Genomic DNA, 24,607 nt, shown 5'->3' on the forward strand with positions numbered 1-24,607 from the left:
ACTGACCTCTGACTTCACATCCAAACAAGCACAACTTACATGTCCAGTTCATTGCTCTGCATTTTCAGTTTTCCAACTGCAAAAAGAAAAAGAGGGCAAAATTATTATCAATATGCATCTATTGGCCATGTTTAACTAAAACAGCTGATTAAGTTTATCACATTAAATGTTCATTTAAATTATTTCTCCAGAGACCTAATTAATACTGTTAAGCTAAAAATATGATTTGGCAACTGAATTTTCTCTATTGCTTCAGGCCTAGTACATTTATCACAATATAATTTAAAATGTCAATCATACGTTGGAATTATATGACGCCATTTTGCACCTCAATAACAGCACATTCGTTTAAATTCCACACACTGCAACCTAAGTCCTCTTGCTAAATCACAACGAAAGATTTTAGATAAAAGACCATGGCTTTCTCAGTCAGTAAGGTTATGAGTCCAATTATCAATGTTTTATCAATACAGTAGGAATATCGACGTAAACCATACACAGTTTAATCTTTACACGTTTTGAATCAACTTAGCAGCTAGCATGCTAGCAAGCGTTAGAACTAAACTTCATTAAGAGCTCATGAAGACAACTGCTATTGGCAAATGTATACAGCCTAGTTCTAGACCCCAGGCGCCACCACTTCCTCATAACTTCGATAACAAAAAATATCAAAGGGCTTGAATACCTAGAATATTTGTTTTCTGCTCTGCATGGTCTGAGGCAATGTTAACTCGCATAGCTGCTATCAGTTAGCTGCAAACTGTTAGCAGCTAGCGCATATATCGGCCACTTAGCAAGTTGAACTTAACATTACCCCAGCTGTTAATGAAACCGAATGTACAGTTTTGCACAAATGCTGTTAGTTCAACCTATACTGTAAACATTTGACACATTAATACATACTGTAAACTTACCAGACAGAGCAAGTCACTGGTGAAGCTGCGTTACACTCCCATCCCAAAAGTCAGCCACACCGTAACACTGCCGACCGTTGGCTGTGGAATCCAGAACGCTCCCTCTGCTGACTGTGCGCGTGTGCACTGCGTGAGTCCAGTTTACTCAGGTCTGAGTTGTGAAGCTTACTCGTGTATCTCAAGTTTTAGACCCCATTGATGCAAGTTCGGCACATTACTAATGTTACTCTAGTAAGAACACTAGGTCAGCCTATAGTAAGTAAAGTATACTTGTGTTACTGCAGTAAGATGTAATGTTATTTTTTACAGTGCATAATCTATTGGCAAAAATATGCATGGTGATGGTGATGACATTGCAGTTCTGGTAATGACATTTGTTGCGGTGATGACAAATCACTGATCGTAATCTATTGCAATTAAATGTTTATAATTTAGAAACCCAAGTTGAACTGACTTTGTGAAAAAAAAAACTTTAAATGTATCTGCAAAAATGTCATCACCAACACAGTCGTCATTACCACTACATTTCAAGCTATAATGTGCTGGTAATGACTGTGCTGGTGATGACATTTATACCGAAAAACTACCCTGAGAAGCAAAAATGATCACCATGCAAGTGTAGCTAGCTTTCTACATGTAATGTACATCATTTAAACTATTAAAATAATTTTCAAATTTCAGGAATATTCAAAAATACAGAAATACAATGCGTATGGTAATGACACATAATAAGTGTACATGCCCAAAACGAGGGATAAAGAGTAGATTTTCTTATGTTTCTGGACATCAAGGCATCAATCTTTCTGCTTGACACCCATGTATTCCACTGTGATATTAGGTGACCATGGTTACCAAATATTTTTTTGATTAAAAAACAGTAGCAAAGTGCTTTTATGTAGAGTGTGCTGGTAATGACGGCTAAACCATGGGACAGGTATACATTAAGCAAAATAAAGCAGGAAATGCATATATATGCATAATGTGTGCATGCAGTTCATTAGTTCAGATAACATTTAATTCATATGCATGATTTTTTGAATAAATTTTTGATAAATAATGTTTGAGATATGGAACAATATGTGAAAACTCTGGTTGCGGACAACACCAAAACACTGATATTGTACCATAAAACACCAATAAAATGTGTCTAAATCATGAGTAGGAGCAACCATTAAAAAAGTCTAGGCTTGTTTTTCTTTATACTAATTAGTGATGCTAAACATTATTAGATTTAATGTGTTTTTAATAGAATTACACCCTGTGGACAGAAATAGGCCCCAATTCTGGGAAATACCCAGCTATGCAAATGACTTGAAGTAAAACCGTAATGTGATTGGTTGGTGCCGTCCGTAGATTGGCTTGATTGGCCGGTGCCGTCTGTCGGTGCAGCAACAGCTGAACTCCTCAACGCGAAACGCGACGCGACGGACCCACAATTCAGTTCGGCAACGGATCACGTGAGCCCATTTAAAGTGAATGGGATGCGTCTCCAGCAACGCGATGCACGCAGCTGTGTGTGGGAGCCGTAACGGTACCGATCCACTTGCACGACACTTCTTTTTGTCGTGTCGCATTCCACTCTAGTCCTATGGGTGACGTCAAGCGACTTTAACGCGCCCGCAAGGCATTTCGGGAAGGCAGCGCTGCATTTGAAATAATGTCGCGCGTCAAAAAGCTGGCCGATGCCCAGCTTTACGGTGTGTTTCCACACAACGAAATTTCGCGTCGCTCTCATTGAGGTTGAATGGAGACGAAATTCGCCATAGTTGGGCGAAATGAAAGCGAATCGCAGAGGCAGGCGAAACAAAGTTGGCCAAAGTTTAACTTTATTTAAATGAGGACCATTCGAGAACCAATCAGGTCCGCGTCTTTGTGTTTGGAGGCGGGAGTTACAAAAAAGTCTGACCAAGATGGCGGAGACTACCTGAGCTGTAACGCGAAAATTTGTATGTGATTAAAATGTTTCTACACGAACATTGGCACTTGTATCAACACGAATTGTGGTTTATATGCCACACGAACTTAGTCAGAGCACATACACCACTAAATAGACCACTATATATGTTAGTTTAAGCACTCGATCTTTTTTAGCTAGCTGACAGGCGAAATGCTAGTATTTTAGGACATTGGATTGCATTGTAAACCTAGCTAGACAGCTAGGCTACATGCTGCAACACGGGTATGAAATATATTATGTCTTATTGACCTTGTTGTTTCTATGAACATGAATTGTTGTTTATAGGCAACATCAACTTAGTCGAGGCATAAAGACCCCTGGATATCTTCATTAAGTACTTAAACGTTTGAATTAGCTGATTAGCCTAATTAGCTCGCTTGCCACCACTGGCTAGACAATGCAGTCTAGGTTAGCGGTTTCGCCGTCACGCCCCCGAGGCGAAATTTCGCTGGCCGAAAATCGCGAGGTGTTTCGCTGTGTGGAAACACACCGTTACGGTGTGTTTCCACACAACGAAATTTCGCGTCGCTCTCATTGAGGTTGAATGGAGACGAAATTCGCCCTAGTTGGGCGAAATGAAAGCGAATCGCCGAGGCAGGCGAAACAAAGTTGGCCAAAGTTTAACTTTATTTAAATGAGGACCAATCGAGAACCAATCAGGTCCGCGTCTTTGTGTTTGGAGGCGGGAGTTACAAAAAAGTCTGACCAAGATGGCGGAGACTACCTGAGCTGTAACACGAACATTTGTATGTGATTAAAATGTTTCTACACGAACATTGGCACTTGTATCAACACGAATTGTGGTTTATATGCCACACGAACTTAGTCAGAGCACATACACCACTAAATAGACCACTATATATGTTAGTTTAAGCACTCGATCTTTTTAGCTAGCTGACAGGCGAAATGCTAGTATTTTAGGACATTGGATTGCATTGTAAACCTAGCTAGACAGCTAGGCTACATGCTGCAACACAGGTATGAAATATATTATGTCTTTGTGACCTTGTTGTTTCTATGAACATGAATTGTTGTTTATAGGAAACATCAACTTAGTCGAGGCATAAAAACCCCTGGATATCTTCATTAAGTACTTAAACGTTTGAATTAGCTGATTAGCCTAATTAGCTCGCTTGCCACCACTGGCTAGACACTGCAGTCTAGGTTAGCGGTTTCGCCGTCACGCCCCCGAGGCGAAATTTCGCTGGCCGAAAATCGCGAGGTGTTTCGCTGTGTGGAAACACACCGTTATGCAAATGAATCCGTTGAACGCGAGGCGATGAAAGGACGAGTTTGTAGGTCCTTTGTTCTACCACAACGGTGCCTGTGAAACTTTGGTTCCGCTTACCAGACAAATAATGTTTTAACGATCTCTTCCACGACCACCTAGTAGTCCATAAAACAAACGAAACTAGGATTTGGATGAATATATTGACTGTTGGTGTTTCTGGTGAGGATTTGAGATTGCATTGAGTAGTTTAAATAAAACAAGATTTCGAAATGGCTTGCATAGTTTGTTTAGGCTATTAATGTGTTGTATACTGTTAAGTACATGCCTAAAATTGTGGTCCATTTGTGGAAAAACACTTAAGATACGTTAAAACGAACTGAGTATGAGCTGGTAACTGACATTTTAAACAAAACGCCCACACACGACTGAACGTGGGGAGGCAGCGCGACATCTATGCGACACGACAAAAGGAAGTGAAGTACAAGTGGATCGGTACCATGAGGAAGGTAGCCTACATTGCTGAAGTTGTAGTGAATCACAATCATCTACACTGAAGTTACAAAAACACCACTTTGTAAGCTATTGTCTCTTTGATCCGGATCAATTAGTAAAGCACCCACTTCCTTCATTTAGCGAATTCCCGATTGATGCACGTTACTGATGCTGTTTAGTTATCCCACAAATGCTGGTGCTGCGCGTCGGGGGTTCTCTGCCTCCGCCTCGTTCGTTAATTGTGAATAACGGGACACCTCGGCGGACATAGTACAGACAAGCCCTAAATTATGCGATAGCAAACGTCAAAAAGTGTATTTGCTCCATTTTGAAACGGACTGTAAGAAAAGACTACATGCACCCAGGGCCAACCGTAATTTAAATCCGACCTGAACAAAATCGCGTCCTGAGCTGGCTATTAACGTGCCTTTTAGGCTCTCAAAAGTGTAGCTTATAGCCTACACATGGACACAAATTGCAAGCTTAAATAGCCTAAGAACTATTTTAAAACTAGCTAATGTTTTAGATGTATCATTTAAGCAGTTCATTAGCCTAGCTAATGTTTTAGATTCACCATTTAAGCAGTTCATTATCCTAGTTAAGGTTTTAGATTTATCATTTAAGCAGTTCATTATCTTAGCTAATGTTTTAGATTTATCATGTAAGCAGTTCATTAGCCTAGCTAATGTTAGCAGTTCATTAGCCTAGCTAATGTTTTACATTTATCATTTAACTACAGTTCATTAGCCTAATGTTTTAGATCAGTGTTTCTCAAACTTTTTCAGACCAAGGACCACTTAATCAATAAAAAAAGCCTCACGGACCACCTAGCTAAAAAAAATCAAATTAATTAGACCTACTTCAATAGTAAATTACACAATAGGCCTACTCACTGAACCACTTTGATTGTATTATTGTGTCAGAGAATTCATATCATATGATTTAAACAGGCATGGCTTACAGGCAGTGTTGCAGAAATGTTTGGATTTACATACAAGTTGGTTCAATATTGCAAACAACTCATCTATATTATATTTTACCACGTCTGCTCGCGGACCACCAGTGGTCTCCGGACCACACTTTGAGAAACACTGTTTTAGATTTATCATTTAACTACAGTTCATTAGCCTAGCTAATATTTTAGATTTATCATTTAAAGGTTGTATCAGCAATAGCTGGGATACGTCACTTCTGTTGATGTTCAAACAAAACCGAGAGCTAGCTTGCTACTCCCTCCCCCTCCCTCTCGTGCAATTAAAACTCTCCTAAACACGCATCTCGTCGGTTAGTCATTGAAACACTCTATTTTGCCTTTGAGTGGGTTGCCAACCCTTGTTGGTAGCAATTGTTTTTGTGTTAAGATCTCAGAGGCTGCCTACAGAGACGCATTTTTTTGACGGCATGCGTATGGGGCAGGCAGCTAGCGGATCGTTAGGAAAGATTAGATGAAGGTGATCATTTATGTTTGGGCCCTTTTTTGGGCCTGAAATCGCTGATACAACCTTTAAGCAGTTCATTATCCTAGGTAATGTTTTAGATTTATCATTTAAGCAGTTCATTATCCTAGCTAATGTTTTAGATTTATCATTTAAGCAGTTCATTATCCTAGCTAATGTTTTACCTTCATGACTTAACTAGCTCACTTGGGTTCACATGCTCACGCGCCTCACCTTGTATTTCTCACAATGACTAGTAGTGGGGTCACTTAACTGTAACATTCACAAGAATTGACCACTTTGTGATTAAAGTGATTTGAAATGGTACAACATAACATACCCAGATAGCAAAATCAGATTGGCAGATAGCGGACCGCTGGTGGTATGCCGCCGGTGGCGTGGTCCACCGTTAGACCACCATCTCTTTAAATTTAACTTGTAATGAATATTAAGAAAAGTTCACAAAATGATATATGGACTGTTGTGTATGTAACTTTTTATCAGAGACGCATGGAGACACAGCTTGCATGAAACTAGTAGCTTCTTTTAATAAACAGCACAGAGCGAGGGGGTTGCTTAGGAGGCTTAAGCCCCGAATCTTTTTTTCAAAGCCCCGAATCTTTTTTTGTGTTTTAAATTCCCGACCTCTTATTTCCAATATAACTTCCTCTCGGTTTCTCTATAAATGTCACAAAATGCTCTATTACTGAGGAAATATATCCCTTATTTTCAAAGCCCAATATTGAAAAATAATTTGACTTGCTACACGATCTATAGACCTCTCCAGAATAAGTCCCGCCTCCGTAACTTCCGTATCCATCCAACTTCCTGGCGTGGATTGTCTATGGGGAATAACATGGCGTTTCGAAATATCATACCGGTAAAACATCTGTAGGTAGCGAAATTGAAAAAGCTGGTGGGCAGATTGGCCTACACACTTCTGCCATATAGTTTCCACTGGATTTTTTGATTGTCGGTGCCGTTTAAGTAGTTTACTATAGACTATACTACTCAAACGGCACCGAAAATCAAAAAATCCAGTGGAAACTAGATGGCAGAAGTGTGTAGCCCAATCTGCCCAGCAGCTTTTTCTACTTTGTCACCTACAGAGTTTGACAGGTACGATCTTTCAAAACGCCATGTTATTTCCCATAGACAATCCACGCCCGGAAGTTGGATGGATACGGAAGTTAGGAGGCGGGATATATTCTGGAGAGGTCTATGCCAGGTCTCTGGGCTATCCGCTATGGTGATTTCAATGGTTAGATTGATTTGTTTAGATCCAGTGAAAATGCTGCCTTGACAACGCTACGTCATGGCTTCGGTGTTCCAAAAAGCCTCTGTCAGAAGTCTGTCACTTTTACAGTCTGTGATAAAACACTTTGTGTACATGTTGTTGAAACGTTATGGATATTAGAAAGTTTTTCAAAAGACCACCCAGCTCCGTTCAAGCAACAGCATCGCCCAGTGAACTGACGGATGGTGTTGTTTCAGGTTGGTGATTTCACGTTAAGAGCTTTCAGTCAGTTAGGCAGGCTAGCGTTAGGCTCCTTGGCTAGCTCCCTAAATGCTTAACGTTGCACCATGCAGTCTGCATTCATAATCTAGGTGCTTGGTTTTATGCACCTGTGTAAAGGGACCTGATGAAACCTATGAATAATCTTGCTAAATTACAAAATTAATATAATTTAGAAACGCCTATGTCAAGATGATAATGCATTCCTTCTAAAATACCCTTGTATCATGATGACTGGCCATACTGTAATTATATCATAATATTATGTATATTATAGTATAAGATATTCTATATATTTGTCACACAGATGAGATCGATCAGGGAAGAGGAAGAAGGAGAATAGCAATAATAAACAATAATGTCATATCAAACAATAGCCTAATGAAAATAAACAAATACTATAATATACAAACCATAAGAAACGCTTAATTAACTAAGTACATGCTAAACAGATATGAACAGATATTGCCTCTTGAAAGACCCAAAACTATAATTTTACACAGTGTGCCAGTCAGATACCTTGAATCTGTTGAATGTTAGTTTCACATTTTTTAAGTCTCAATGTGTCCATTAGTTTACACAAAATTCACTTGAAGTCATTATTTAAGGGGTTATTTAAAAAAAAAAATTAAATGGGCTAAGCCCCGAATGTTTACAATGTCTGGCTCCGCCCCTGCAGAGCGGTGGCAGCAAAACAGGCATAACCAATCAACATAGGATCTCATTCTATAGGCATTACTAATCGCCAACTCTTACAGAACTGACTACTATAACGACACCAGTGGGGTATAACTGAACAAATGAAAAAGATTTTAGACCAATAGTGGCAAAATATTGGGCAATTTGTCTGCAACCTGCCAGCGGACCGCCAGCTATGCCCCCAATGGACCAATAGTGGTCCGCCAGCCTCTTGCTATCTGGGATACAAGCCCATAGAGAAAAAGTGACAGTGCATAACAATTTAATTTAATAAATGAAATGGACCTTGCCTGACTCCCGACCAGAAACAAAAGACAAGTTTTGTTGTGAGTCTTCCAAGTCCTCTAACTGCTGTGCTAAACTAAACCTAAACTAAGTAACGTGAAAACCAAATACCACCAGCTCTAAATACGAATCCTAACCTAAAAGACATCAAAGATCAGTCCCATACGGGAAAAGTGCTTGTGAAACGAAATCAATGAATCAACACAAAAGACTAAACAAAGAACGTGACGTGCCAGTGAGGCACCACGCCAAGCTGCCCTACGTCTGCCAGCGGGAGCGGATGGGAAGTGAGGGCGAGAGACATCTCAGACGTCAGGAAGGGCGTCTTTAGAGAAGTAGCCCAACCCACAGTCAGCATCTAGCAGGACACAACATGGCTTGTAGGGGGACAGAGTAGGAACAGCAGAAGTGTAATGACGCAACATGACCTGTAGGGGGACAGAGAAGGAACAGCAGAAGTGTAATGACACAACATGGCCTGTAGGGGGCCATTGACAACAATTTTCAGTTGAATTTTCTTATAAATGTTGATTATAATATGATATTGATAATCTAGTTAGTTACATTTATTTACAATGCATAGATCTTAAAAGTTACATGTACTACACGAATAATACAATTAAGTCATTCAAATTTCAAGATGGCCAATATTTTTTCAAGATGGCAGCCATGACTGGTTTTAAATTGTTGCATAGATTAAACGTGCTCCAAACGATGCTGGGTAACGTCCCCTCTGTTGACCTTCAAACAAAACAGAGAGCTAGCTCACTACTTCCTCCCCCTCCCTCCCATGCTGCTCCCGTGCAATTGAAACTCCTAAACGCACATCTCGTCTGTGATTTGCTGGAACAGTTTGTTATGTTTTATGGCCTAGGTTTGCCCAGGTTGTTTTTGTTGGCGTTTTTGGAGCCTGGGCTGTCCACAGAGATCGCGTGTTTTTACAGTGTATTTCAGGACACAGACAGCTAGCGGTTTCATTAGGTGATGTTTACAGTAAGTGACATAAAATGTTTTAGCCTAAAAAACGTGCGGTATCGCTTAGAGCACCTTTAATCAGTCTCTCCAGGAATTCGCGATGTTGCGATCACAACAATTAACGCAAATTCAGCAAATCCCTGCAAATTCTGGGCAACCTCGCAATTTTGTCCAAACACCACAACTTTTTCGCAAATTTGACCAATCATCGTAGTTTCCCCGTGAAATTTCACCTAACACAACAGTCCCTCATGTAGAATATTAAGCCAGATGCCACTCACTTCTGCAGACACCAGAGACAGCCCTATAACTTGTTTGTTCCTCTACAGTTTTGATGACAATAAATAGAAGGCTAACGTTAATTATCTGCTTACTTGCATCTTTCAACCTGGTGTTGCTAACCTACCTATGAAAGTAAGTTAATTAATTAAGGTCTACTTGGTTTACTGACATTTGAGTAGGCTATGCAACTCATTGGCAAACGTTTACATCTGGAGATGTCCTTTTAGCTTGTGTCAAGTTTGCTAGCTTGTGGGCTTAATTTGTGTAGTGCTACCAAAGTCATAGAAATGAATAACATTGCAAGACATTAATTAAGAATAACATTCATTCAAGTTATTTTTGAACACAATTTCACTAATGACAAAGAAAATCCCAAATTGCATCCACATATTGTAATGCACTAAGCCAGTGTTTCTCAAACTTTTTTAGAAAAACAAAAGAGAAAAAACTGTAAAACAAATGACAGAGTGCGAGTTGTCACGTGCTTTAAAGGGGTGGTTCAGGATTTTGGACATAGGACCTCATTTCCAAGTAAGCAAGTGTGATATTTATCAGTGTAGACCGTTTTCAACACGTTTCATCCAGTCCTTCTAATTGCAGAGTTTGCAGGTGCTAGGCTAGCGCAAGTCAACGGTATGTGCTAGCCTGCCACTAAAAACAGTCTTACCCACTCCAAAGTACACCCGAGGCAAATAAATTATAACGCCAGACTATCGATGTAAATGTCTGTATTGATAGTGTTATTTCTAACGTTATTCTATCCTTGCATTTCAACGATCGCATTACATTTTGAGGGACTAGTTTCTTAGCAGCGGCGGAATTATACTTGCTCCGGTTAGTAGTACTGCGCCGAAAAGTAAACAGTAAAGCGCACTGCAATGGGGATACCTAGTAGTAGCCTTGGTAATAGCAGTCCGCCGCTGAGTTGCAAAATGACTACTAACAACTTCAGGGACCAAAGTATAACTATTGCAACGCGATGCAAGGGTAGTTGTATTTCTTACACTATTCTATCAACACAGACATTTACATCAATTGTCTGGAATTTGCCTCAGGTGTACTTTGGAGTGGGTAAGACTGTCTTTAGTGGCAGGCTAGCACATACCGTTGACTTGCGCTAGCCTAGCACCTGCGAACTCTGCAATTAGAAGGACTGGATGAAACGTGTTGAAAACGGTCTCCACTGATAAATATCACACTTGCTTACTTGGAAATGAGGTCTTATGTCCAAAATCCTGAACCACCCCTTGAAGTTGCAGTAGATGTATGGGTAATGAGGTCATTTGACAACTTTGGGCAATGAATGTAGCCAAAAACGAACTGCATTACCCACAATTCCGTGCCACGTATGCAGTAGTTTCAAAACCGGACTTGGGATGAACGCGCTGCTTGGAACGTAATTGAGAGTCTGAGCAGGCAGAAAAGGTTGTGAACCGATTCGTAACAAGTAAATCGATATAACGACTGGTTCATTTCAGTTTTATTCCGATACTGGGCTTCATGTATCGATGCAGCCGTATCTTACACGTTAAAAACGGATACCGATACGTATCGGTTAATCTTTACACCCCTATTATTTAAGTTTGTCATTAAACCATTGATCAAATCACAGCACTGGCTATTACCAGCATAAATGTTAATGTTACCGTTAATGTGGGCAATTATCATACCTCCCTCGTCCTCCTCATCTCTCCTCACTGTTCCTCTCCCTCTGCCTCTGTTCAGGAAGAATTTTCTGATGTCCATCTCTGAATAGTTTATCAGAAGGCTATGTTTAGTTTTACAGTAGGACAGCTTCACAAACAATATAGGCTACTTTTACAGGACTCTCTCTACATATACGTATAAATCATTATTAATTGTCCGCATGTGTGCATGCAGCCTACGCATGGTGTGAGTGTGTGTGTGAGGGAGAGAGCACAAGCTGGTAAACTGTTGCTAAATTTAGGCTACAATGACGCTAAGCATTGAAAAAAAGATGCTAATTATGTGGGCAACATTCTCTAACAGCGATCAACTTGTCATTTTTTCTGTCAAACAAGTTGTGAATTTGTTGTAACATTAAAACAGGGGACGACTTACTCTGTGCTCAAAGTGATGTGACGAGCTCCAGCGGTTTCCACTGTGTGTGTACAACGAAACACTCTGAAGAATCATGTGAACGATTTTCATTGGTTGTTGCGTTCAGTCTTACCCAGCTACAGAGGTGTTATTTCCTGATTGGCTATTATGGCCACTTTCTTTTTTTTCCTTGTTTTTTTTATTGGCTGGTAAGTGACAAGCTCTATCATGACTAAAGCAGGCACGGAGATGCGCTCATAAATGCCGTTTCCAGCGAAAGCAACGCTAGAATTTTACTGGAGCACTGGAGACTTTTACTAAGGCACGTGCCCTACTGAATAAGGTCTAGTGACGCCCCTGTTCTGTGAGTGATGTCAGCACAATATAATTTACTGTAAGGTCTCTGCTATTTCTCCCATTCTTTGCCCTGCAGACCCCCTACAGACAGAGGGCGCTGTTCTGCAGATACAGCACTGCAGGAGGGAACCCTCGCCTCATGTACGCCCCGGTGAAGGAGGAGGACGAGTGGGATCACCCAAGAATCGTCCGCTACCACGACTTCCTGTCTGAACAGGAAATGGACATGATAAAGATGATGGCCAGGCCTGAGGTAACCCCACCAGCTCAAGCCCACCAGACGGCTGAATGATTTACAGACAATCAGTTATCAGATTTATAAAATAAATACTCAGAAATTAAAGGTAAATGTTAATGAATTACAGACTATTATATGATATGGGAAAATAAATATGAATACTATTCTTTTTTTTTTTTTTATCTCAGCTTTCACGATCCGAAGTTGTTACTCTTGAAGAAACCGCATATGTTACGGAAAACCGTGTTTCTAAAAGGTAAGCTGGTCTTTCATTTTTTTTGGTGATGATATATGGGGCAACTTTTTGAATAATGTTGCTGGGCAACCAGCCAACCACATAACCAGTTCCATGTGTTCTGATTGGATGATCATGAACATTCCTTTAGAAAGAAAATGGTGTTCAATATCAATGGGAACCTGCAAGAACCACAACACTTAGCAACACCGCCTAGCAACAACCAGGAACATCGCCTAGCAACATTGCTCAACATGTTGACTTGTGTATTAGGGGTGGCACGGTTCACAAAATATACGGTTCGGTTCTTATCACGGTTTAGGGTCACGGTTTTCGGTTCGGTACGGTTCTTGTTGTTATTTTTTCTTTTAATCTTTAACACTCCAGAAACATATTTCAGAATATAGCTTAATCATCCACAATTAGGCTAGAGTATTTAAAGAATAGTTATCATGTAATAATGCACAAACTGAATTTGACTTCACGTAAAGCACATTATTGTCTGAGGAAACTTTAAGCTACAGTTGAGATTTTGATACAGCAAGAGGGAAGACATTGATGATTTCAACAATCTTTTCATTTATTTGGCATAAAAGGCAGAATGTGTACTATTGCCATCTGCAGGAACTTATGCCCCTTTTTGGCACACAAAGAAAGAAAGTGTAACTCTTGCAGCTTAAATTAAATTCTTAAATTAAAGTGCAGTATTTGGAAACATAAAGTTCTTATCTAAAGTAAAAGTGCCACTGTAATATTTTAAATATTAAAAAACATGCTGGCTAGTGGCTATCAATAAATGCAATCCATCGGTGGTGAGAGCTACGTGGGCCGTGTCGGACAATTCTTTGACAAGTTTTTCTCGTGTCTCGTCGTATAGTTTTGGAACTACAGAGGTGCCGAAGTGTCGGCGGGAGGGAATGTTGTAGCGGGGCTCGAGTATTTTCATCAACTGACGAAATCCTTCACCCTCAATCACACTATATGGCATCATATCTTTTGCAATAAACATCCCGATTGCTTTCGTTATGGCCATTGCCCTGGCCGAGTTATCACTGAGAGGCTGCTTAAATGCTGAGGACAGAAGTTGTTGGGTAGCCTGCGGCTCTTTCTTCCTTAAACTGTCTACAGATACATTGGGGTGACGTCTTTTCATATGACCTAGCATGTTCGAAGTGTTGCCAAGAGCATACTGAACACGTGTTGCACAATGTTTGCACACAGTCGCAGTCTTTTCTGTCGTCTTAACTCCTCTATCATCATAGGTAACCTCAAATCCGAAATGTTCCCACACACCAGACCAGACCTATAAGAGGCTGGCGCATCCTGCAACTCCGGGCAGTCTTTGGGTGTGTTCGAAACGGGAGACAGCTGTCTACTGCCTCCCTCCCTACTAGTGTTGTCACGATACCAAAATTATGACTTCGATACGATACCTGCCATAAATATCACGATGCTCGATACTAAAACGATACTACGGCGAAATCCTAAGATATCTGGAGAAGAAAGGACTCATACCTCGTCCAAGTGTATTGAGTCATTTGTGTTGAATTTGGTGCACTTTTGTAGTGTGTAGGTCAATTCTGGGTTCTAAACTTATAAACTTCCTACATAATGATTATTTTTTTATAGTCAGTAAAATACTAGGCCTACTTTCTGTGATTAAGTCCTTTATTGTTTGTTATAGTTAATTTACATTGTGTTGTGTTTTGGCAATAAAGTAGCTTTAAATAGCCAAACTAGGCTAGATCAAGGTCAGTGTTCAAATTACTGCATGCAAATCACTGAATACTATGCAGAGGGGCCTAATCTTTAGGCCATCTGATGTACAGTATAGGCTACCCTAGGCCTTCCCGTGTTCATGGGATTTCTTTGACAGTTGCAAAGGGGAAAATGTGAAGATAGTCTTCTTTGCGCCCAGTGTACAAGTACGACGTTCCAACCACTCAGGTCTTCGTCAGATAGGCCTACACCATTACCTGTTGCAATATATCTGTGTGCATTACTACATTACGTCTATTTCTTTGATAACATGATTTGCTAGCACGTACTGTAACAATACGCCGCTATTATTATTAGGACTCAACACGCTTTGGTGGTATTATGCTGTGGGCTTTAATTAGCGCATTTCGGGTAGCCTATCCTACATCTGGGCAATAATTATTGAACAAATTGCAGTCTACATGCCATGACAAATATTACCAGTAGTAGGCTACTGACCGAACATGAAATAGATCGTTTACAAGTTAGGGTAATGTTATTCTGGCGTGAACATTGCGCTTTCATCACGTTAGCACCCTATGATTACAGCTCGTTATGTCTCGTCAAAATGATTACAGCTCGTTATGTCTCGTCAAAATTCATTGATGAAGGAAGGTTCGCTTTATCCCAGAGAACCATACTCGTTTCACTTAGGCTAGACTAAAACATAAGAGAAGAACTTGGCACTAACCATGTAGTCGTGTTTTCTATAGCATATTCGTTGACCTGTCGTTCTTTGAACTCTTTAAAAATTTTGGGATATGTCTGCGAGGTGTTTTGCACCTTTTGTTTTATCCACAAGGCCTAGAACTGTCAGCAAAGAACTATGACGTTGGCTGCGCACTCACTCACTCAGAGCTACCTGCTTGACACGCCCACTTGCCTAGATGCGTGAAAGGAGCAGTGAGAACAGCAGTTCACACAGACACAGAACGTTATTATTTTAATAAAGTATCGATTCTAAAAACGTCTGAAATCGTATCGTTTTTTGCGTGAAGGCATCGCGATACCTTTTTAGTATCGATACACCGTGCAACACTACTCCCTACATAGAGAGCTGTCTCACTAGACATGACTTTGGATTAAATGCATCTTTTAAAAATGAGACTCTCTAGAATCTTTGGTTAACACTACGGTATGACGTTAGCAAAGGCCTGACGTTAAACTAAATTAGCTTACGTAAGCTAGCAGGCTAACGGTATAAATTAGTTTTACGGCCGGCAGATATATCAGACCAGACGCTATTAATGGTTACAACAATGGCATAATCAGATAGTAAATTGTTTGTTTTTCATCTCTTATCTACAAATCTAAGCAAAATAAGGTCACAAATGACATTTTAAACAGATTCAGCAGCCATTACCGATGTCATCCGCCATGTTTGTTTACCTTTCACAGCTGTTTCAGACGTTGCCGCAAGGGATTATGGGTAGGAGGGAGCATGAAGTGTGCATCGATGCTGCCTTCAAAAATGACCGTTATTTGGGAATTCTAAGATATCTTAAAAGGCAGCAGAATTTGTTTTTTCGGTTTCGAACCGCACTTGCTGCCTTGCTCCCCAGTTAGATATCTTAAAAGGCAGGAACTTTACCCGTTTGGAACACACCCAGAGTCTTTCGCACTTGCCATTTCTAAAGACTCCAGTCGCGCGCAGCACTCAAAACTATACTCCTACTCTCGCGCGAAAGGGAAACACATTGGGTGTGTTCGAAACGGGTAAAGTTGCTGCCTTTTAAGATATCTAACTGGGGAGCAAGGCAGCAAGTGCGGTTCGAAACCGAAAAAACTAATTCTGCTGCCTTTTAAGATATCTTAGAATTCCCAAATAACGGTCATTTTTGAAGGCAGCATCGATGCACACTTCATGCTCCCTCCTACCCATAATCCCTTGCGGCAACGTCTGAAACAGCTGTGAAAGGTAAACAAACATGGCGGATGACATCGGTAATGGCTGCTGAATCTGTTTAAAATGTCATTTGTGTGACCTTATTTTGCTTAGATTTGTAGATAAGAAATGAAAAATAAACAACTTACTATCTGATTATGCCATTGTTGTAACCATTAATAGCGTCTGGTCTGATATATCTGCCGGCCGTAAAACTAATTTATACCGTTAGCCTGCTAGCTTACGTAAGCTAATTTAGTTTAACGTCAGGCCTTTGCTAACGTCATACCGTAGTGTTAACCAAAGATTCTAGAGTGCTACGCTCATTTTTAAAAGATGCATTTAATCCAAAGTCATGTCTAGTGAGACAGCTCTCTATGTATGGAGGGAGGCAGTAGGCAGCTGTCTCCCGTTTCGAACACACCCATTGTCACATGGGAATCAATTGCGCATGCCATAACTAGCCTGAACCGTGGGACCGTACGGCGAACACACACTCCGAACCAAAGATTCTAGAACAGAGCTATCTTTGCTCCGAACCGTGACATGCCATCCGCACGGTTCGGAGCATTTTTCAAAAACCGTGCAATCCCTATTGTGTATCATCAGCTTTACAGGAAAAAATTGCAAAAACAAATGTCAGATATTAGGCATGGAAATCACTGAGTCCTGTTGTACTGACTCCCATTCCCAAATATGTATGGTCTTTTAGACTTTGTATTGAGTGTTTATTTATTCTCTAATTGGTGGTGTTAGTGACACATGGTGTGACATGAGAGTTATTGTGTGTAAATGCATTTCATTTCACAAACAACCAAAACATAAATGTGATTTACCTGTTTTAAACTGTTTTGGTTGGAACCTACTGTATAGGTTCACTGTTATAAATTACAGTGTAGAACAGCACATAGATAGATAGATAGATAGATAGATAGATAGATACTTTATTGATCCCCCAAGGGGAAATTCAACACTTGGGTTTCTGACAAATATAACCACATTTCTTTACAGATTTTGCTATTACCGGTATATAGTTATGTTTTACACTCAGGACCAAAGACAACGCCATGTCACATCAACCACCCAAAAACGTGCATTGCACCTAGTTAATGCCAACATTGCATATGATGTGGTGGCTTTCTTTTTTTAGCACAAATATTTTTGCATTATTCAACAGCATATTTGTTGTTTGAGTAGAGTTAGAAAATTGTAATTTATTGTATTGCACTGATGGCGTGTTATGTACATACATAGTTTAAACATTTGGTTCTCACTACAGCACTACAGTATATCTACAACCAAACGTGTATGCTTTTCATTTTACTGTTAGCTTGTAGTTGTTGCACAAATAGACATACTGTATGTAGTAGCTTTATATACCATGAGTGGACATATAAGTTGACATATAGGAGCATCATGTACCATGATGACCATAAAAACATGAGATAGGAGTTACCAAATGAATAGGCCCATAACACAATAAAACATGAGATAGGAGTTACCAAATGAATAGGCCCATAACACAATAAAAGCCATAAGTAATTGAGTGGGCAATAGTTCGGTTAGCATGGAGAAGATATTACCAGCAAGTAGCATACACTAACCATACGAATAACAGCAGTGCTGATGGCTAAAAAGGTTATTTATTTAGTAAAGTGAGGGAGGGTGGAAGGAAAAGATTTATTAAAAGTGTTAACTGATCAGAGGTCTGTCTGTGCCCGTCTCAGTGCAGTGTTATATGATGTCATCGACCCGTCAGCCTCTCGCATCAGTCAAAGGATTGCTGACATCACCAGTTTGGACATGGGGACAGCGGAGAACCTGCAGGTGATACACTTTAATGTGTGTGTGTCTGTGTGTGTGTGTGTTTATGCCTCTGTGGGTTTTGTGTGATGGGCCTGTACATGCATGTGAGTGTGTGTGTGTGTGTGCTCGTATCGCTGCGTAAGTGTGTGTTTATGTGTGCGCGAGTGCATGTATGGGCATGAGTGTGTGTGTGTGTGTGTGTGTATGTGTGCGTGTGTGTGCGCGTGTGTGTGCATGTGTTTGTGTGTGTGTTTGTGTGTCACTTTAGTGATTTGTGTGTTTAATGTTTTAGGTCCTTAATTATGGAGTTGGGGGTCATTTTGGTCCCCACTATGATGCAGGAGTGAGTACAACATTCATTTGGCCATTTCATGGAATATTTCCACTAGAAACAATGTAATTTTTTAACCTTGATACTTTGTGCCTAAAAGGAAGAGATACGAGATGAAAGGGGTGACAGGATTGCTACTGTGTTGATCTATGTAAGTGTTGTTTTATTAATATTTTCCTATTCAACTGATCCTCGTAGCCAGTGGCACTGAATAATTAACTACAGGGGCAATTGACCAGTTGGACTGAATTACTACCTAGCAGTGGTCTGCGGGTACGCTCACAAGCGGCCCGTGCTCGCTCGGAACTTAAATCAACTCGACCGCAACTCGAACCGCTAAAATTAATTAAGACAAAATTATACCCAACCCGCAATCCGACGCGCTTATTTACAAAATGGTTCATGTGGCCCAACATGCAGTGTATCCTTAATGAGCAATGTAAAAGCTTTACATGTGCAGGGACAGAACCCTCCTTAACGCAGCGGTGCGTAGGCTACCATCAGACTACATGAGCAGGGACAGAACCCTCCTTAACGCAGCGGTGCATCAGACTACATGAGCAGGGACAGAACCCTATTTAACGCATCGGTGCATCAGACTACATGAGCAGGGACAGAACCCTATTTAACGCAGCGGTGCATCAGATTACATGAGCAGTGACCGAACGCAGTTCAGCACCGTTTTGCTTTTTAAACTTTGTTCTTTTATAAATTGATGAGTATCATTAAGGTACGTTTTTGAATGACATAGCTCTGACATTCGACATAAATCTGACCAGTGGGCACAGTTCTAGGGGCTGTGTGTGTGTGTGTGTGTCTTGGCACAGTGCTAGGGGCCTGACAATGTTCATAAGTTTTCTCCACATGACATTGCTTTCTCCAACTTATGTTATTCTTGCCGTACCTGTATATATCTTGTACCAAAATGCACCTTATTATTAAAGTGAAATGGTTGCTGGCATAAGTCAGCGGCGTTAGTCTCAGCACATTTTTGATGTATATTTTGATTTCTTGAATGGGAGTCAATGGGAGCCATAAATCTCAGACTAGCGGTGACCAAAGAATACTTTGCCGGATAGCGTGACACAGTTAGGCTGGCAGAGTTATACAGGCAGCGTTTGTGTCGAGTCGTCATGTTGGTCGTGCCTGTTTTATAGCTGTCATACTTTTAAATGGCTTCACAAGAAGTGCATAGCACATAACCAGCACTACTGTCATCCTCTTTAAGAACCTCTCCAAATACATCCCATATTTCGCTTTTCCCAGATGAGTGTCTTTATTATTTTAAATTCTCGCGTCTCCAGCTTCTCACCTGTCTCCAACCTTATCCTTCTGTCACACAGGTAGTCTATGTGGCAAGATCGTGCTGCATGGATTGAAGTCATTTAGCCAATAATGTCGTTGACACCGTTCAATTTTTAGCAACCCGCGTACCACTGCTACCTAGAAAGGCAATTAACCAGTGGGTCTGAATTACTATTGTGTGTGCATGTGCGTGTGGAACTCATTAGCTGACTGTTCTGAGTTGATGTTTACTATATATGTGTGTGTGCTGTGTGTGTGTGTGCGTGTGCTGTGTGTGTGCTGTGTGTATGTGTGTGCGTGTGCGTGCTTGTGTGCGTGTGCTGTGTGTCTAGCTGAGTGACGTGGAGGTGGGTGGAGCTACAGTGTTTCCTGAAGTTGGAGCTGCATTACAGCCAATTAAGGTAAAAAATCTCCACACAGTACGTGTGTGTGTGTGTGTGTGTGATGCCTTTGTGTTGTGTGTGTGTGTGTGTGTGTGTGACTTGACTGTCTTGCACCAGAAGGACCAATGGACTTAAAACAAGGCGCAGCTCAACCCTGTGTACCGTATGTCTGTGATAGTACCTTTCGTCTAATAATAATAATATACTGTTTCTGCAGGTCTAATAATAATAGATACCATTTCTGCATGTCTAATCATAACAATAATATATAAAGTTTATGCATGTCTAATAGCAACAATAATATATTCCGGTTTTGCATGTATAATAATAATAATATAGCATTTCTTCATGTCTAATAACAATAACACCGTATCTGTGTGACTGGTGGAAATAGTCACATAAGCTATTCTCACTAGGTGCAAATAGCCTGGTGGAAATAGCCACATAAGCTATTCTCACTAGGTGCAAATAACTTTGATGGCTATTGGGTGCAAACACCTGGGTGCAAATCTTATGTGTTTGTATATGTGTGTCGATTAGATTCAACTTTATTTTAGTGTGTGTGAGTGTGCGTGCGTGTGTACGCGCGTGTGTGTATGTGTGCGTGTGTATGTTTGTGTTTATATGTGTGTGTGTTTGCAGGGATCAGCTGTCATGTGGTTCAACCTGCTGCAGAATGGAGAGGTGGATGACCGGTCTCTGCACTCTGGCTGTCCCGTGTTCAAGGGCAATAAATGGGGTACGTTCAATATACAATGCTTTCAGGTAGTGCTGCTGCGATTAGTCGACTTAGTTGACCTAATCGACCATGAAAATTAGTCGACGGCAATTTTTTTAGTCGAAAAGTCGTTTTACTATTGACCGCCTATTTATTTTTGGTCTCAAACCAAAAATTCTTTAATAACTCTATGTTATTAACTCTTGAAAAGTACAATGACTGTCTTTGGATGTTAAACAGGCTACTAAGACTTTGGCAGTCATGTTTTAAACCCCGCTGCACGCAAACTGTTAACGCCAGCAGCAAAGCTGCGTTTCTGCCTGCTTTCAGCGCAATTCATCATTAGACAGAGCTAAGTGGGGGGAGCTAAGCTAGTAGGTTACGCTAGTCTGATAGTATTGTGGAAATTGAAATAAATGAAGTCTCACGTTGACAACGTCATTACTGTAATTCATTCATACAAAAAAACGTTAAAACGAACATGCTGCCTCCCCGTGATATCAACAATCAAGGTGCACGTCATTTGCCATGGTCAATAAGTCACGATGCATATTTTTTTAGCGTTCAAGCCAACTGATAAAGTGAGGTAACCTATGTGGTAAGACGCACAAAGTGCCTGTAGCCTACTTGCTTTAAACATGCTGATGTTAGGCTTATTTGCAAAGTCCTCAACTCCTGTCACCTTTCAAAGTCCAGTGTTTCTGAAACTATGGGCCGCACGGACCAGCACCGGCCGTAACATGGACACTGCTGGTCCGAAGCCGCAGAGAGAATTCCCGGGGCTTCATCTGATAATTTGCTGCGCAATTGATCAAGGAACCGCGGACCGACAGAAAAAGAAAACAAACGTTTCTGTAGGAAATACTTGCTAATTTGGTGTCATCAAACATAGAGGCATACAATTAAATGGTGGTATGAGCGTTCATTCAATGCGCGAGAGAAACTGAAACCACTTGATAACGTTGGTAGTAAAGCTCCAATTCAACCTATTGGAAGGCTATTTAATTGTGAAACTACATTTAATAGAACAATGTGGATTTATTTATGCATGTGGATTTATGCAAATAGAGCACAGACTACAATACACTATCTAGAGTATTGTATAGTCAAATTTGAATAACGTGGCCAAAAGCTTGTGGCATAATTAAATATGTCAATATTCTTTCCATTTGCCTACCAGTGTATGATGCTTGCATGAGGGAAACATCCCAAAACGATTACACCAATATAATTGCCGTTTTGTGAAGTATTTATCATGCAACCATGCAAAAGAAATGGAACTATTGTAATTTTATTTTACATTAGTAAAGCAGTCCTCTGATGTGTATGTTTTCACAAACTTTTTGTGAACAATGTTAGCACTTTAAACACTGGCTGCTTTGAAGTGCATGTATAACAATATAGCATAACAATAATAATTGTGATGTGATATAATGATAATTTGATGGGAGGTGTGTTCTTGTAGGTGGGCCCTATGACCCCAAAGTATGCCATGACCGGGCCTTAGGTCAAAGAAGTTGTCTATGTCCATGGCAACACTGGCATATAAATAAAGTCTATCAAAGGTCTGATATTAGATCTGAAGGTAGCATTTTAAATGGGGTGTTTTTTTAAATACATAATTTTAGTATTAAAGTAATACAGCTTCTAACAAAAGGGTGATATATATTTTACGTTTTCCCTTTAGTTGAGTTCAAAATAAAACAGACACAACAAAATAACAAACACTTGATTTTTAAAAAAATTAGTCTCGTTTAGATTAGTCGACTAATTGAAAAATTTGTCGAAAGATTAGTCGTTAGAAAATTAGTCGTTAGTGGCAGCACTACTTTCAGGGGCAATAAATGGTACGTTCAACAACCAAATATTTTGTTTAATCTGTTTTCCCAGTCTTGAGGTGTGGGATTACATAGTCTGTTTTCCCAGTTTTGAGATGCGAGATTATATAATCTGTTTAGCCAGTTTTTGAGGTGTGAGATTATATAATCTGCTTTGTCAGTCTAGAGGTGTGGGATTATATAATCTGCTTTGCCCGTTTTGAGGTGTGGGATTATATAATCTGATTTGACAGTCTTGAGGTGTGAGATTATAATCTGTTTTGCCCGTTTTGAGGTGTGGGATTATATAATATGCTTTGCCAGTCTTGAGGTGTGAGATTATATAATGTGTTTAGCTAGTCGTGAGGTGTGAGATTATATAATCTGTTTTGCCCGTTTTGAGGTGTGGGATAATATAATCTGTTTAGCTAGTCTTGAGGTGTGGGATTATATAATCTGATTTGTTGTCTCCATCAGTCGCCAACAAATGGGTACGAGAACGAGGGCAAGAGTTCCGGAGGAGGTGCTCCTTAAAACCTTGGGAATGATGCCATACACACAAGCACACGAGCAGACACAGCAGAGTTTCCGCTAGAAAAAAATGGTGCCAGTCAAAGTGACCGGCAGAGGTTTCGTTTTCCGGACATTTTGATGATATGCCGGTCAAATATCCTATTATCCCTACTACACAGCATCAGGCGGGAGATAGAATGTTGCGTCATGCAGCATCCAGCACGAATGGGTTAAACCATATACACTATATCCTGACCATAGCTGAAGAGTGCATGGGTGTGATTGTACATATTTTTGCAATTGTTATTTCTGAACTGTAAAAATGTTAATTTAATTACTCCACATGATTCCCCAGTATGTGTTTTGTCTTAATCTGTGAGGAATAATAAAAAAGGCACTAAATCTGTGATTAACTAGATGTACCGCAGAAATAAGTCACGTTTGTCAAATTGTGTTCATTTCTTACTTTGTTCATTTTTTGTGTGTTTGTAATTGAGTGTGTGCAGAGTGTGTGGTTGTTTTTGTGTATATGTGTGCTTCTGTGTGTGTTTATTGAGTGTGTGCGCCTGCATGTAAGTTATTTTTTTGTGTGTGTTTGTGTATGTAGGTGTGTTTGTATGTGTGTGACGTGAGGGTGTGTGTGTGTTTATGTGTTTGTGTGTGTCGTGTGTGTGCATGTATGTACAGTATGTGTGTGTGCATGTGTAGTGTGCTATTCAACTACTTTACCAATAACCTAGCCCATCTGTTACAATAATGTATACAGAACTGGTTCCTTCCTTCAAAATACTGTAGGGGACTAGTGAATCACCATCATTTAACAATGTTAACAAACATCAAATGAAACTAGAAATGCAATTCCAAGGAATTACCAGTGCATGAAAATGCTAAAGTTGTGATGTAAAATATCATGTATAGTTAAAACAGATAATACAGAGATGGTTACTACGGTGATACTAGGATAGACATGGTGGTTGCATAGCTTAATAAAAGTTGATAGTTTAAAAGTAGACTGTTTAAAAGCTGAATGTAGATAGTTTAAAAGTTGTTGATAGACAGTAGATAGTTTAAAAGTTGTTGATAGACAGCTAGTTTAATAGATAGTTTAAAAGTAGACCGTTTAAAAGTTGAAGGTAAGTAGTTTAAAAGTTGTTGACAGACTGGAAGTTGAATGAATGTTGATATTCAAATAGTTTAATGGCTGTGTATAGGTAGATATTTGACGATAACTGAAAGTTGGAATGGCTCTAATGTTTACTAGCAGTTATGCTAAGATTTTTAACTATGCTAACCATGCTACTTAGCTAATGTTTTATAGCAGTGCTAGCAATGCTAACATGCTAACCATGCTACTTAGCTAACTTAACTAACATTATACATCTAGCAGTTTTGCTAAACATGCTAACAATGCTA

At 40.0% G+C, this 24,607-nt stretch overlaps 1 protein-coding gene across 2 annotated transcripts in view; it reads left to right on the top strand.

Moving 5' to 3' along the window:
* LOC143139628 (prolyl 4-hydroxylase subunit alpha-1) overlaps window positions 1-23,629 on the top strand; it is a 40,332-nt gene extending 16,703 nt beyond the window's left edge. For both annotated transcript variants that reach the window (XM_076300241.1, XM_076300242.1), the window contains exons 7-14: window positions 12,282-12,458; window positions 12,632-12,699; window positions 18,049-18,148; window positions 18,420-18,470; window positions 18,559-18,609; window positions 20,096-20,164; window positions 20,789-20,885; window positions 23,159-23,629. In XM_076300241.1, coding sequence (XP_076156356.1) covers window positions 12,282-12,458; window positions 12,632-12,699; window positions 18,049-18,148; window positions 18,420-18,470; window positions 18,559-18,609; window positions 20,096-20,164; window positions 20,789-20,885; window positions 23,159-23,229 — 684 coding nt within the window. In that variant the 3' untranslated portion in view covers window positions 23,230-23,629. The remainder of the gene's footprint in view (window positions 1-12,281; window positions 12,459-12,631; window positions 12,700-18,048; window positions 18,149-18,419; window positions 18,471-18,558; window positions 18,610-20,095; window positions 20,165-20,788; window positions 20,886-23,158) is intronic.
* Window positions 23,630-24,607: the final 978 nt, after the last annotated feature.

This window comes from Alosa pseudoharengus, unplaced genomic scaffold, assembly GCF_046254945.1.
Source record: "Alosa pseudoharengus isolate Yale_2024_CS ecotype anadromous, Long Island Sound unplaced genomic scaffold, YU_APseudo_1.1 YU_APseudo_1.1_scf_22, whole genome shotgun sequence".
In the NCBI taxonomy this organism is placed as follows: domain Eukaryota; kingdom Metazoa; phylum Chordata; class Actinopteri; order Clupeiformes; family Clupeidae; genus Alosa; species Alosa pseudoharengus.